At 45.9% G+C, this 12,915-nt stretch overlaps 1 protein-coding gene across 1 annotated transcript in view; it reads right to left on the bottom strand.

The window, feature by feature from the left end:
• Nucleotides 1–12,915, bottom strand: part of LOC115096784 (piezo-type mechanosensitive ion channel component 2-like) — a 131,569-nt gene that overhangs the window by 86,225 nt on the left and 32,429 nt on the right. The window contains exons 13-16 of the mRNA XM_029611884.1: nucleotides 9,258–9,369; nucleotides 8,867–9,048; nucleotides 4,788–4,936; nucleotides 3,138–3,335 (exon numbers count right to left, since the gene is read on the bottom strand). Of these exons, the coding sequence (XP_029467744.1) occupies nucleotides 3,138–3,335; nucleotides 4,788–4,936; nucleotides 8,867–9,048; nucleotides 9,258–9,369 (641 nt within the window). The remainder of the gene's footprint in view (nucleotides 1–3,137; nucleotides 3,336–4,787; nucleotides 4,937–8,866; nucleotides 9,049–9,257; nucleotides 9,370–12,915) is intronic.

The following is a 12,915-nucleotide window of genomic DNA, read 5'->3' as shown; positions in this document are numbered from 1 at the left end:
GAGATCCACTGCTACCTTCGTCTTACAGGCCCATCTCGTTACTCAATTTGGACATTAAGATTTATGCTAAAGTCCTGGCCAATAGGTTGAAACATCTCATGCCTTTATTGATTTCCCCAGATCAGGTGGGCTTTGTGATGGGGAGACGGTCTACAGTAAACATTCATAAAGTTCTAGCCGCACTGGAGCTTTGCTCTAAGGGACTGGTAGCCGACCCGTTATTGGTCACATGTGATGCCGAAAAGGGGTTTGATCGGGTGGCTTGGCCCTTTCTACGCCGTGTCTTGGCTAAAGTGGGGATCGTGGGCAGGATTTTTGACTATATCAATCTTTTGTATTCCAACCCCACGGCGAGGATATTAGTGAATGGGGACCTTTCGGGGGAATTTTCGTTACAAAGGGGTACCCGTCAAGGGTGTCCCTTATCCCCTCTTTTGTTTATTTTAACGGTTGAACCCCTCATATGCATGCTGAAGGCTGATCCTTTGGTTACTGGAATCCCTTTGCGACAACAGTCCTATCTTACCCTGCTATTTGCAGACGATATATTGCTTTTGCTGTCTAAAGCGAAGGCAGCTCTTCCGGCTGCATTAGCTATTTTCCAGGAATATCAAGGACTATCGGGTTTTAAGTTAAACCTGGATAAGACGGAGGCGTTAGACCTGTCAGGTAAATTGAAATCCACTTGGGATCGGTTTCCGGTTAAGTGGGCTGCGTCCACGATCAAATATTTGGGGATCATTATTCACCCAGACCCCAGACAATGGTATGCGCTTAATGTTCCACCCACGATTCAGAAAATGGTCCATAAACTGAGGAGTTGGAAGGCTTTGCCCTTATCCCTACAAGGTCGTATTGCTATTATCAAGATGGTACTGGCACCCCAGTTATTGTATAAATTGTTGATGTTGCCCTTTCTACTCCTTGCCCGGGATAGACGTGGCCTCTATAGAGAGCTGCGTAAGTTTTTGTGGCAGGATAAAAGGGCGCGCCTGTCCATGTCCACTTTGATGGGACCCACAGTTGAGGGCGGATATGGACTCCCAAACTTTTATTTTTATTCCCTGGCTGCGAATTGGCGTTTTCTGGGGGACTGGTTGTTCGAGACTGCTGAATACACTGATCCTGTCATGATACGTATGATGTGCTATCCGCTGACTCCTGGGGTGGTTCTTCACCTTTCCACAGATAAGTTTCAACGTTTACCAATGCGTTTTATATTGTGTCACACTGTGCGAAAGGTATGGGGTATTCTTCGCAAGATGTTGGGGCTGTCTTTGGCAGTCTCCCCTCACTACCCAGTGCGAGCGGGGTCGGCTGTAGCTCAATCCCTTCTACCTGTCCAACATTCTTTTAAGTTGAGCTCACAGTGGTTACTGGGAGAACTGATTGACCCGACTACGGGAGCCTGCTATACCTTTGATGAATGCATAGCCCTATTTGATTTCAAACCCCAGCACTTCTTATTGTATGGGTCTGTACGAGCTCTGGTGAATGCCTTGGTGCAGGGGACAGCAGGGACGCTCACGAATGACCACTATTCTGCTCTCCTCACTTGTTTCAAATCCCGTAAGGGCTCCCTTTCGTGCCTCTATGCTTTTTCCCAAGTGATACAGGTCTACACGATTTACCAACACTTACTTCCTAAATGGTCACAGGATTGTCAGGAGGAGCTGGAGGTGAGGATGCTTAAACAGTCATATGCGTCCATCAATCTTATAACGAACAATGTGGGTCTTCGGGAGATGCAGCAGCGAATCTTTCACCGGATTGTTTACTCTCCAGCGCGAGCAGCTTGCATGGGACTGGTGGAATCTGCGGTGTGTCTTAAATGTTCCCACCCAGTTGCTTCTCTCATTCACTGTCTGTGGGAGTGCCCTTGTATTCAGACATTTTGGACTTCCATTCAAGGGTTCTTATCTCAACTCCTTGGGACTGATATTCAATGGTCATGCTCTTTCTGTTTGCTTAATAATGATGTTGGAGATCACAGTCTGAATGTTGATAATGTGGTTTTGCTGGCCAAGGTGTCTCTTATGGCTAAGAAATGTGTATTGGTTAAGTGGCTGGCAGCTGACCCACCGACCGTTGCAATGTGGTCCTCTCTGATGACTGAAATGTATCAGCTGGAATATGGCTCAATGTATAAGAAATTCTCCCCCCGAAAGAAACGGGGGTTTGAGGACATCTGGGGTCCTTACTATAGATCGCTGTCCGCTCAAGTGAGGAAACTGGCGCCCTTGGGTGGCCCCTAGTGCCTGAGCTTCATAGGCCGGCTGGCCCCGATGTGGGTTCTTGACCGATTCGGTATTGGTCACCAAGTTGGTGCCACGCAAGCACTGTCCAGAGATTCCCTTGGGGTGGTTGGGAGGGGTGGGGGGGTGGGAGGGGTATGGGGGAGATATTGAAAAGCTTTCAGGGTGACACCGCTGTATTGTATTGTTGTTTTGTTTGTTCCTTGTGCCTGATTCACCCAATAAATATATTTTGAAAAAAAAAAAAAAAAATGCCCTCGGTGTGCGCCGGGCCCGGCCACATGCATATCCCCTGATTTTTTGAGCACACAGGCTTTTTAAAACGAGAGCTTTAGTGCGGAGGAAAGCAGTAGTGGTTCCAGCTTGGTCCGCCAGTGCCATATGAAAAAGCAGCAGGAGCAGGGCAGGAGCAACTGGGTATGGCTCCTGCCCTGTGAGGATTTAAAAGGATTTTAATGACTTCATGGGATAAGAGGCTCAGGGGGAGGCTGGGGGCATCGAGAGAGGGCCTGAGAAGGGTTGTTGTGGTGGGGTTTTTTTTTTTTTTGCAGTGGGCTAGGGCTAAGACATTTTTCTTTTTTTTTTTTTTTCGTTTCAAATAAACGAGATTAACAAACATTAAAACAAAAACAGTATGAAATTTTAAAAAAATGTCTAGGTGCACCCCTACAGGCCACACTAATTCTAGGAATCTCTCCAACTCCTCTAGGACGTGCCAGATTCCTGCAAATGCATGCACACCCTCTTGTATATCTCTCCTGCTGACTGCAAAGACCTTTCGGTTGGCAGCTCCTTCACCTATTTGGAGGACTCTGCTATGTCTTCTCCTCCAGTATAACCCCGTAATGGACATATACATTTATGTGGTGCCATGCAACGTACAACAGGATAATGTCAGCTGTATACCTCTCCAAAACCCCATCCACCCTGATGGGAATATCATTCAGGTCAGTGAGCTTCAGAAAGTCGTCATTGAAGTAGTAAAGTTGAAGGATACAGGCCAGGAGAAATGAAGAAGGAAGCAAAATTCCAGCAAATAGCTCCACTGTGTCATACTGCTCAAGGCCCACGTCTTTCAACCTATCAGTGGAAAAAAAAAAGAAAAAAAAAATCTCAGACGGCAGCAGGAATCGTCACTGCACCCAGTAATGGCTCATACTAATCAGCAAACGGATCACCGGGGAGGGATAGGGGTGGGGAGAACATCTTCTCTATAACCAGCCGCTACAATGCTGCACCGTAAAGATAAACTGTCCCCATTGTCGGCTGCAGTAATACTGAGTCCCGATGCTCATTTTTTGCTACAGAAATCATTTTAATCCTGTATCACAGGGGTGGCCAATTCCAGTCTTCAAGAGCCACAGGCAGGCCTGTTTGTTTTTGGGGGTTTTTTTTTTTAGGATATCCACAAAAATATACATTAGAAACATTTGTGAACTGTGCAGGCAATGCATGCAAATCTATCTCATGCATATTCCTTGTGGATATCCTAAAAATCTGGCCTGTTTGTGGCTTTCAAGGACTGGCGTTGGCCACCCCTGATGTATCACGATGCTTCTGCTCAGTGCAGTGCATAATCAAATTCTATGTCAGCTGCTGGATGGACACTGCAGGTAGATTTTCAAAGGCCTGCACGCGTAAATTGCGGGGTTTACACGCGCGCGGCCGAGCAAACTTTCGAAGGAGATCCGGCCAAGCGAGTAAACCCCGGTATGCGCATAAGTGCCGGGCTTCTTCGAAGGGGCGAGCCGGGGGGGGGGGGGCGGGTTCTGGGTGGGGAGGGGAGGGGTGGGGCAGGGGGCAGGCCGGGACAGCAGCATTGATCGCTGTCCCGAAGGCTCGCGCGCGGTTAGCCGGCCGGCGAGCAGAACCGCTCCTTAATTGGAGCGGACTGGGAGGGAACTGGGGAAAGGCCCGAATGCATCGCCGCGTGGAAATTGCAAAAGTCTCCCCCACCTTATACGTGCGTGGATTATAAAATCCGACGCACCTGTGCATGCGGCCCACGGATTTTCTAACATCGGCGCGTCCACGTGTGTGCGCGGGCACGGTCGAAAATCTGCCCGTAAATTTTCAAAGCTGTGAGCGGCAGTTAGAAGACAGCCATGCAAGGGGCGCGAGCAGGCGTCGCATACGTAGTTGCACGCAAACAGATTATGCAGAGCTGACAGGCAGAAGGAAGACCAGGGGCCCATGAAGGCCAGCTTGCATGAGGTTCCTTAAATACAGTCAGACTTCCAAAAGAGTGAGTGGCTTTGAAAGGGAGGGTTTGCACTCAACATGGTGAGAGCATTTTGAATATTGCGCCTTTAAATCTAGCAAATGTTACTGAACCAGGTTTTTGGTTGTCTAACTAGGCGCCCTGCTTCAGCTTCTAATATGATATTCAGAAGGTGCAAATCTGTTCTGCTTCCTGTGTGCACAAACCCAGTCTCCTAAAATCCCACTTAGATGCACAACGGCTTGTTTTAACCCTTGCACGCCCTGCTGGTTTCTCCTCATCTCCCGTCTGCTCTGGTTTACTGACTTTACCCTTCCTCAGACATGCCCAAGATCTGAAGAAAAAAGCCGGAGATGGTTTTGAACTGGTAGATGTAGACAGCGATGAGGACCACCATGGAATAGGAGACGACGGTAATCCAAAAGTACTTCAGAATCCTTCTCCAATAATCATAGTGAATCTGGAAAAAAAAAAAAACGCAACATTTGCTGATCAAACTTTGCAAAGTCTACAAACATTTCAACCTACAGACGAAAAAGGGGAGCATGAGAGAGATGATTATGGCTTTATCAGGATTTTTCAGTACTTTCCACTTAAAGAGTTTGTCATTTTCTCTCTGCTTCCCTAAAAGCAGAAAATCACGAGGGGCGGTGCAAAGTGGAAGGGATGTGGAGAGAGGGGGTGGCAATGGTTATTCATTGGGAGGAGAGGCAGACAATGTCCAAGTTTGAAGCAACAAGACCAGATACAGAGAGGAAGAGGCAAAGGGAGTGAGAATGGTGTAAGACATCAAGATGGGTATGACGGAGTCACCAATCCATGACTGAAGGAGATCCGTAAGTGCTTGACTGAGAACAGGAGCCGAACTAGAACTGCACAGAAGGAAAAAGGGAAAAGAGCTAGTGTGCTGGAATAAAGTACTGGAAAGGAACAACAATAAAACACCCACGACTCGTGGAAAGAAAAGGGGAGCCCACTTACATATCGAAGGATGGGTTTAACTATCCTGGTCCCTCCCCTACGGGGAGCTGGGTCACTGTCCAACGTCTATAAAGCTGACTCCATGAGTCGGAGGCAAGAGTTGCACAACAGAGAAGCAAGGAAAAGGCAGCCGCGTTAAAAAGTGTGCATTGGGCGTTGGGCGCCCTGCGATTTTCTGCATTGGGGAGTAAATAGCTAATGCCCTCATGTGAATTTACATGTGACGGGCGCTATTGGCTACGCACTTGTTTGGGCGCGTGTTTTGGACGCTCTAATCTCCTTAGTGCATCGGGTGCTAGTCTAGCGCGTCCAAAACGTGTGCCCAAGCGTGCACAGACCCGGGCAGTAGGCTGAGCGCATTTTATTGCATGGACCCCTCGATTATCTACGCAGAGCGCTGCACTTTATGGGATAGGCGCAAGCAGGTGACATCAGCCTCACGCGTCGGGGGCCCCTTCGCGGCGGCAGGTGGTTCGGGAAGTGGAACTGGGAGACTGATGATAATGTCCTCAAGACGCTCCAAATTCAGCATTTAACGAACATTGCCTCGTTATTGTGGCTCAGTAAACAGGCTCCCTAAAATTGTTACTGCTGCAAGTCCTTTCTGTGGGAACCGAAAGTCAGCGAATGTTTTCTTGTAAACCAAATAGAAATAAAGGCAAACAAACTAGATGCCAAGCCTTGAAAGCGTCATCAATGTGCTTTTATTTCTATTTAGTTTATAAAAAAGAAATTTGCTGACTTTCGGTTCCCACAGAAAGGACTTGCAGCAGTAACAATTTTAGGGAGCCTGTTTACTGAGCCACAATAACGAGGCAATGTTCGTTAAATGCTGAATTCGGAGCGTCTTGAGGACATTATCATCACCCTCCCTCTTCCAGCTTCCCGAACCACCTGCCGCCGCGAAGGGGCCCCCGACGCGTGAGGCTGATGTCACCTGCTTGCGCCTATCCCATAAGGTGCAGCGCTCTGCGTAGATAATCGAGGGGTCCATGCAATAAAATGCGCTCAGCCTACTGCCCGGGTCTGTGCACGCTTGGGCGCACGTTTTGGACGCGCTAGACTAGCACCCGATGCACTAAGGAGATTAGAGCGTCCAAAACACGCGCCCAAACAAGTGTGTAGCCAATAGCGCCCGTCACATGTAAATTCACATGAGGGCATTAGCTATTTACTCCCCAGTGCAGAAAATCGCAGGGCGCCCAACGCCCAATGCACACTTTTTAACGCGATAAGTTTAGCTCCAGTCCTGGAGGTGGTGTAAAGTCAATCCACGAGTAAAGGGCTCATGAAAAATGTAAAAATACTATCCTCTGTGGTTCCTCCTATTTAGTATCGTTGTGATACTTACATTTACTGCTTGCAGTGTTAAAAAATAGATGTATATATTGGCTTGATTTTAAAAAAATGTCTTCTGGACACACAATTTAGACACCCATACAAGGGACGCTTAGTTATGGACGTCCAGCAACCTCAGAAAAATCAGCCAGAAGAAGCGGGATAAGAACAGACGCTCATATTGAGCACCCGCTGTAACTGTGGGTGCCCGATGCATTTGAGCACTAGGGTTGCACAATTCTCTCCTCATTTAAATACTGCATCGGGCACCCAGGGGGGGTGGGCACTCAGTACTAGCACCCGTCTTCAACGCACGTCTTATTGCATCGGCCCCGAAGTGTGGCGCCCTGTGGCCCACCGCCGCCAGCGCACCCAGGCTGCACTCCAAAGGGGCTTGCACCTTGGAGCTGGGGGGTTTTTTCTGGGTGGCTTTCTTGAATTGCTTTCTGCTGGAGCTCTTCTCACTTCGCTGATTTTTCTTTCCTATGGGCAAGTGGAAAGGTCGGGTTTGACGGGTTTTGTCGGCCTCCCTTCCAATATCCCAAAGAACTATTCCCCAGATGTTAGCTGAGGCTCTGGAGTCTTCCTTTTCAGAAGGTACCCTCGTTGCTGGTGTGGCTGTTAGAGAGAGCCACACACCAGCCAGAGGAAGAATCATCTCTCAGCTCTAATTGCCACATTCCACCTGTGGCGCCGACGCCTTGGGATCACGTACGCTCTGCGCCTCCCTCTGGTTTTGAGGTTAGTGTCGGCAATGCCCTGGCAGGAGAGGATTTTCCACAGGAGACATCGTTATCTACCGTCTGTGGTTCCGAGATCTGCCACATACTACACTGGAAGAGGTATGGCAAGCAATTGAGAATTTGGACAGATCTGTTCATAATAAGTTTGGGACTATCTCTCCTCGTATTGAAGGTATGTGGGGTGAAATATCTTGCTAAGCAGACAGCCTTAGCAGGTCAGGAAGTGAGAATTGAGGCCTTGCAGTCTCATGATTTGTCATCTCAAAAATTGTATGCAGCTATAGTTAAAGATAGTTCTATCATCAATAGGAAGTTAGGAGTCCTTGAAAATAAGTAACTTTTTTGAGCTTACGATTGTTAAACTGTCCTCTGATTGGAGCTAATTAACTTGTTAAGCAACATCTGACAGAGATTCTTCATCCTTCTGAAGATTCTTTTCCTTCTTTTTCTAAAATGTATAATATTCCTGTTGTGAAGAAGGATCTTCCGGCACTGGACCACTGCTTGTTTCATCAGTTTTGGGGGTTTTTTTGGGTTTTTTTTTTACTGCATACTGGTGACATAATACCTGATCCTCCTACTTTGTTAATTGCGTGTGGTTCCGAGGCTGAGAAAAATCTTATTATGCGATTATATTTTTATAACCAAGACGCAGTTACTTTGGGGCTTAAGATCAGGAGGTTTCCTGATGTAGGCAGCAGGAAAGAACGTCTTTCTTTTCATGATATTTTGGTTAATTTGGGGAGGCGTCGGGGAGTTTTCATTATTTCACCTCACTAAGGGCCTGATTTTCAAAAGCATTTATGCGCTTAAAACTGGGTTGTACATGCACTTTACCCTTGTACACGGGCTTTTGAAAATTGCTGCAATAGTAGTTACATTTACGCACGCAACTCCTTTTGAAAATTCACCTGTAAAGTGTATAATTAAATTGGATAACAACAGCTGTACCTATTTTGAACCCTTTCACCTAAAAGTACTATTGAATGGTAAGATTACTGCTTTTCCTACATCTACTCCAGTATCTTAATATAGCGGTTTATATAGTTGCATTTTTCTCCAGCAGTTAGCTTATTTCTTTTCAAAGTAAAGCTTTTCTGTCCCCGTGGTGTCCCTTAAGGAGCTGCAAACTAGGCTTAACTCCTACCCATGGACCAGAGACAACCTCAGAGGGGATCTGGGGGAGGGGGTCTCTTTTGGTTATTCAGGCAGGGGTGGGGTTTGTACCGAGGGGGGGGGGTAGCCACGGTACTTGCTATTTTCATTGTCCGCCTTCAGCCAGGTGTCAGGAAAATTAAATAAGCAGCAGAAAAGATTCCTAAGCTCACCTTATACAAAGCCACGCAGAACAGGAACAGCACTATGTAGAGAATCTTGTAGACTACCACTTTGCCACTGAAACTGACCACAAAAAACATGACACCACAGAAGTAGATCCAATATTTAACCAATGTCCCTTTAACCAACGTGCCGAGGACTTCCATAAGGGCATTCGAAGGCTGTTCCTTTTCTGTGGAAGGAAGGAGGCGGCACATTAATTCTTAGCATCGCAGACCCTTTGGAAAAACCGTTTCAGCCGAAACCCTCTACCCCCCAATACCTTCAGCCGCCGGGGGCCCAAACTGAGAGACGCCACCAGGGGCAAATACAGAAGCAAAATCTGCACAGGCAGTTTGAAGGGCGTCACTTCTATCAGATTTAGCATCACAAAAGCCTTACCTGTCCCATCTAAGGTCACTTCTCTAAGACCCTCCACCTTCTCCTGCAGCTTCTCATGTCTTTCTGTTAACTGCTGCCGTAGCAGGGTCCAGAATGTGAATGCATAGAAAATCTGCAACCCAACCACATCGATTTCCAAGTTTTATTCATGAAATTCAAAGAATTTGTCATTTTTAGGAAAATATTTCCATATCTTACACATACAGTAAGCATGAAGAGAGGGTAAGAGCAGAACATATGTTCACTCTCTTCAGAAAAGGGGCTTATTTGCTTCTTATCTTTTTAAACCAAAAGTCCACTTCCATTGCTCACATATCACCCAGAACCTTCTAGCACTACTATTTGGATAAAACAAACCTTGTAGAATAATAGAGTTATCCCACCTACTCTATAGTTGAACTTTCTCTTCAATGTCCACCAGTTGGAACTCATAGCATTGTGTGTGTGAAATGTCTTTAAGCATTACTCACATGCCCAGGTTTGTTGTTGGGAAAGTACCTTGACTTATTCTTACCTTAACACTGAGATGTAGACATGGCATCCGGTAAGGTTTTAAGTCAAAATCTACCAGTACCGAGGTTGGAATTCCAGGAAACAGTTCTTCCTGTGAAATATTTAATCCTACAAAGAAATTCTGGATCACCAAGATATTCCCATACGCAGCAAGGAACGGAGCGCTAAGCATGGCATAGTGCCGCCGGTCACGCATCATCCAAATAATACAAGACCATATCAAGAGGACAAAAGTCAGCCAACTATTATGGGTAATACTCCAAACCTGAAAGGAGAAAAGGTCAGGGCTGAACGCGATCAGGCCGATCTCAGAATGACAATAAGACCAGTGTTATTAATTACAGAAGAAATCCTACAAGACAGGAGCCAGATGAGGACTCAAATCTCTGGTCAAATGAGAATCCTACCACCAAAGCAAGGGTGTTCCTAATAGAGATGTGCTTCGGGTTTAAATTTCGTGTCGGGCTTCGTTTCGGGCCCCCCCCCCCTCGCAGGAATTTTTTTTTTCCCGCAGTTCGGGGGGGGGGGTCGGGGGCCCCGATTTTCGGGTTAGTGCGCGCTAACTCCCAATAGTGTGCACTAATGTGGCAGAGTTAGTGTGCACTATCGAGGACTTAGTGCGCACTAACTCCCATTAGTGCGCACTAACCCAAAAATGAATTTTTTCCAAAATTTCGGAAAAAATTCGATCGTTTTTCGGTTCTCCTGAATCATTCCGAATTAGGCAATTTCGTTGAAATTTCCTAATTCGGGAAAAACGATTGCACATCCCTAGTTCCTAATACCCAAGGGAGTACACAGCCCTTAGCAAGAAAGAGTTGAAGGGGTAACAATAACATGGCTGCCAAATGCGCCCTCAGCACTTAGGTTTTCAGGATACCCTGAATGACAGTGATCTGCAGGCACTGCCTCCACAGAATGCAAATCCATCAGATGCAGATTCTCTGCGGATATCCTGGAAACTCAACTGGCTGGGAGGACCCTGAGTCAGTGCGTAAGAAGAGCAAGATTTCAAACCATTTATCTGGGGAAAGCGGAAATTCTCCTGACTCAGCCTGGCTCAAAGAAGCTTTCCACAGCGCAGGCAATTTCAGCTGAGCTGCGAGAAGTCGCTCCTAGACGGGGGGAGCAATTAGCACACGGAAGGGGCATTTTCACAGTTCCTCGCCTTGGCTGCCCACACAAAAAGAGCACAGGCAAAGTATGCGGGCACTCGAAACACTTTTAATTTAAACTTTTATTGAAGAGAAATGCCTTGACTTGGTTGAAAGTGCACATGCTAAAAGTGCTCCCATATTATATAGAAGTACACGCGCTAAAGTGCCCCCATATTATAGAAGTGCACATGCTAAAGTGCCCCATATTATAGAAGTACATGTGCTAAAGTGCCCCATATTATAGAAGTACACGTGCTAAAGTGCCCCCACATTATAGAAGTACACGTGCTAAAGTGCCCCATATTATAGAAGTGCACGTGCTAAAGTGCCCCCACATTATAGAAGTACACGTGCTAAAGTGCCCCCATATTATAGAAGTGCACGTGCTAAAGTGCCCCATATTATAGAAGTACACGTGCTAAAGTGCCCCCATATTATATAGAAGTACACGTGCTAAAGTGCCCCCATATTATAGAAGTACACGTGCTAAAGTGCCCCCATATTATATAGAAGTACACGTGCTAAAGTGCCCCCTATATTTTACAAGTACACGTGCTAAAGTGCCCTCATATTATAGAAGTACACGTGCTAAAGTGCCCCCTATATTTTACAAGTACACGTGCTAAAGTGCCCCCATATTATAGAAGTACACGTGCTAAAGTGCCCCCTATATTTTACAAGTACATGTGCTAAAGTGCCCTCATATTATAGAAGTACACGTGCTAAAGTGCCCCCTATATTTTACAAGTACATGTGCTAAAGTGCCCCCATATTATATAGAAGTACACGTGCTAGTGCCCCCTATATTTTACAAGTACACGTGCTAAAGTGCCCTCATATTATAGAAGTACACGTGCTAAAGTGCCCCCTATATTTTACAAGTACACGTGCTAAAGTGCCCTCATATTATAGAAGTACACGAGCTAAAGTGCCCCCATATTATAGAAGTACACGTGCTAAAGTGCCCCCATATTATATAGAAGTACACGTGCTAAAGTGCCCCCTATATTTTACAAGTACACGTGCTAAAGTGCCCTCATATTATAGAAGTACACGTGCTAAAGTGCCCCCTATATTTTACAAGTACATGTGCTAAAGTGCCCCCATATTATATAGAAGTACACGTGCTAAAGTGCCCTCATATTATATAGAAGTACACATGCTAAAGTGCCCTCATATTATAGAAGTACACGTGCTAAAGTGCCCCCTATATTTTACAAGTACACGTGCTAAAGTGCCCTCATATTATAGAAGTACACGTGCTAAAGTGCCCCCTATATTTTACAAGTACATGTGCTAAAGTGCCCCCATATTATATAGAAGTACACGTGCTAAAGTGCCCCATATTATAGAAGTACACGTGCTAAAGCGCCCCCTATATTTTACAAGTACACGTGCTAAAGTACCCTCATATTATAGAAGTACACGTGCTAAAGTGCCCCCTATATTTTACAAGTACATGTGCTAAAGTGCCCCCATATTATATAGAAGTACACGTGCTAAAGTGCCCCCTATATTTTACAAGTACACGTGCTAAAGTGCCCCCATATTATATAGAAGTACACATGCTAAAAATGCCACCATATTATAGAAGTACACGTGCTAAAAGTGCCCCCATATTTTACAAGTACACGTGCTAAAGTGCCCCATATTATAGAAGTACACGTGCTAAAGTGCCCCCATATTTTACAAGTACATGTGCTAAAAATGCCCCCATATTTTACATGTACACGTGATAAAGTGCCCCATATTATAGAAGTACACGTGCTAAAGTGCCCCATATTATAGAAGTACACGTGATAAAAGTGCCCCCATATTATAGAAGTACACGTGCTAAAGTGCCCCATATTATAGAAGTATACGTGATAAAATTGCCCCCATATTATAGAAGTACACGTGCTAAAGTGCCCCCATATTATAGAAGTACACATGCTAAAGTGCCCCCTATATTTTACATGTACACGTGCTAAAGTGCCCCCATATTATAG

Source organism: Rhinatrema bivittatum, chromosome 8 (assembly GCF_901001135.1).
Source record: "Rhinatrema bivittatum chromosome 8, aRhiBiv1.1, whole genome shotgun sequence".
Lineage (NCBI taxonomy): Eukaryota > Metazoa > Chordata > Amphibia > Gymnophiona > Rhinatrematidae > Rhinatrema > Rhinatrema bivittatum.
This window is presented reverse-complemented; position numbering and strand designations above follow the sequence as displayed.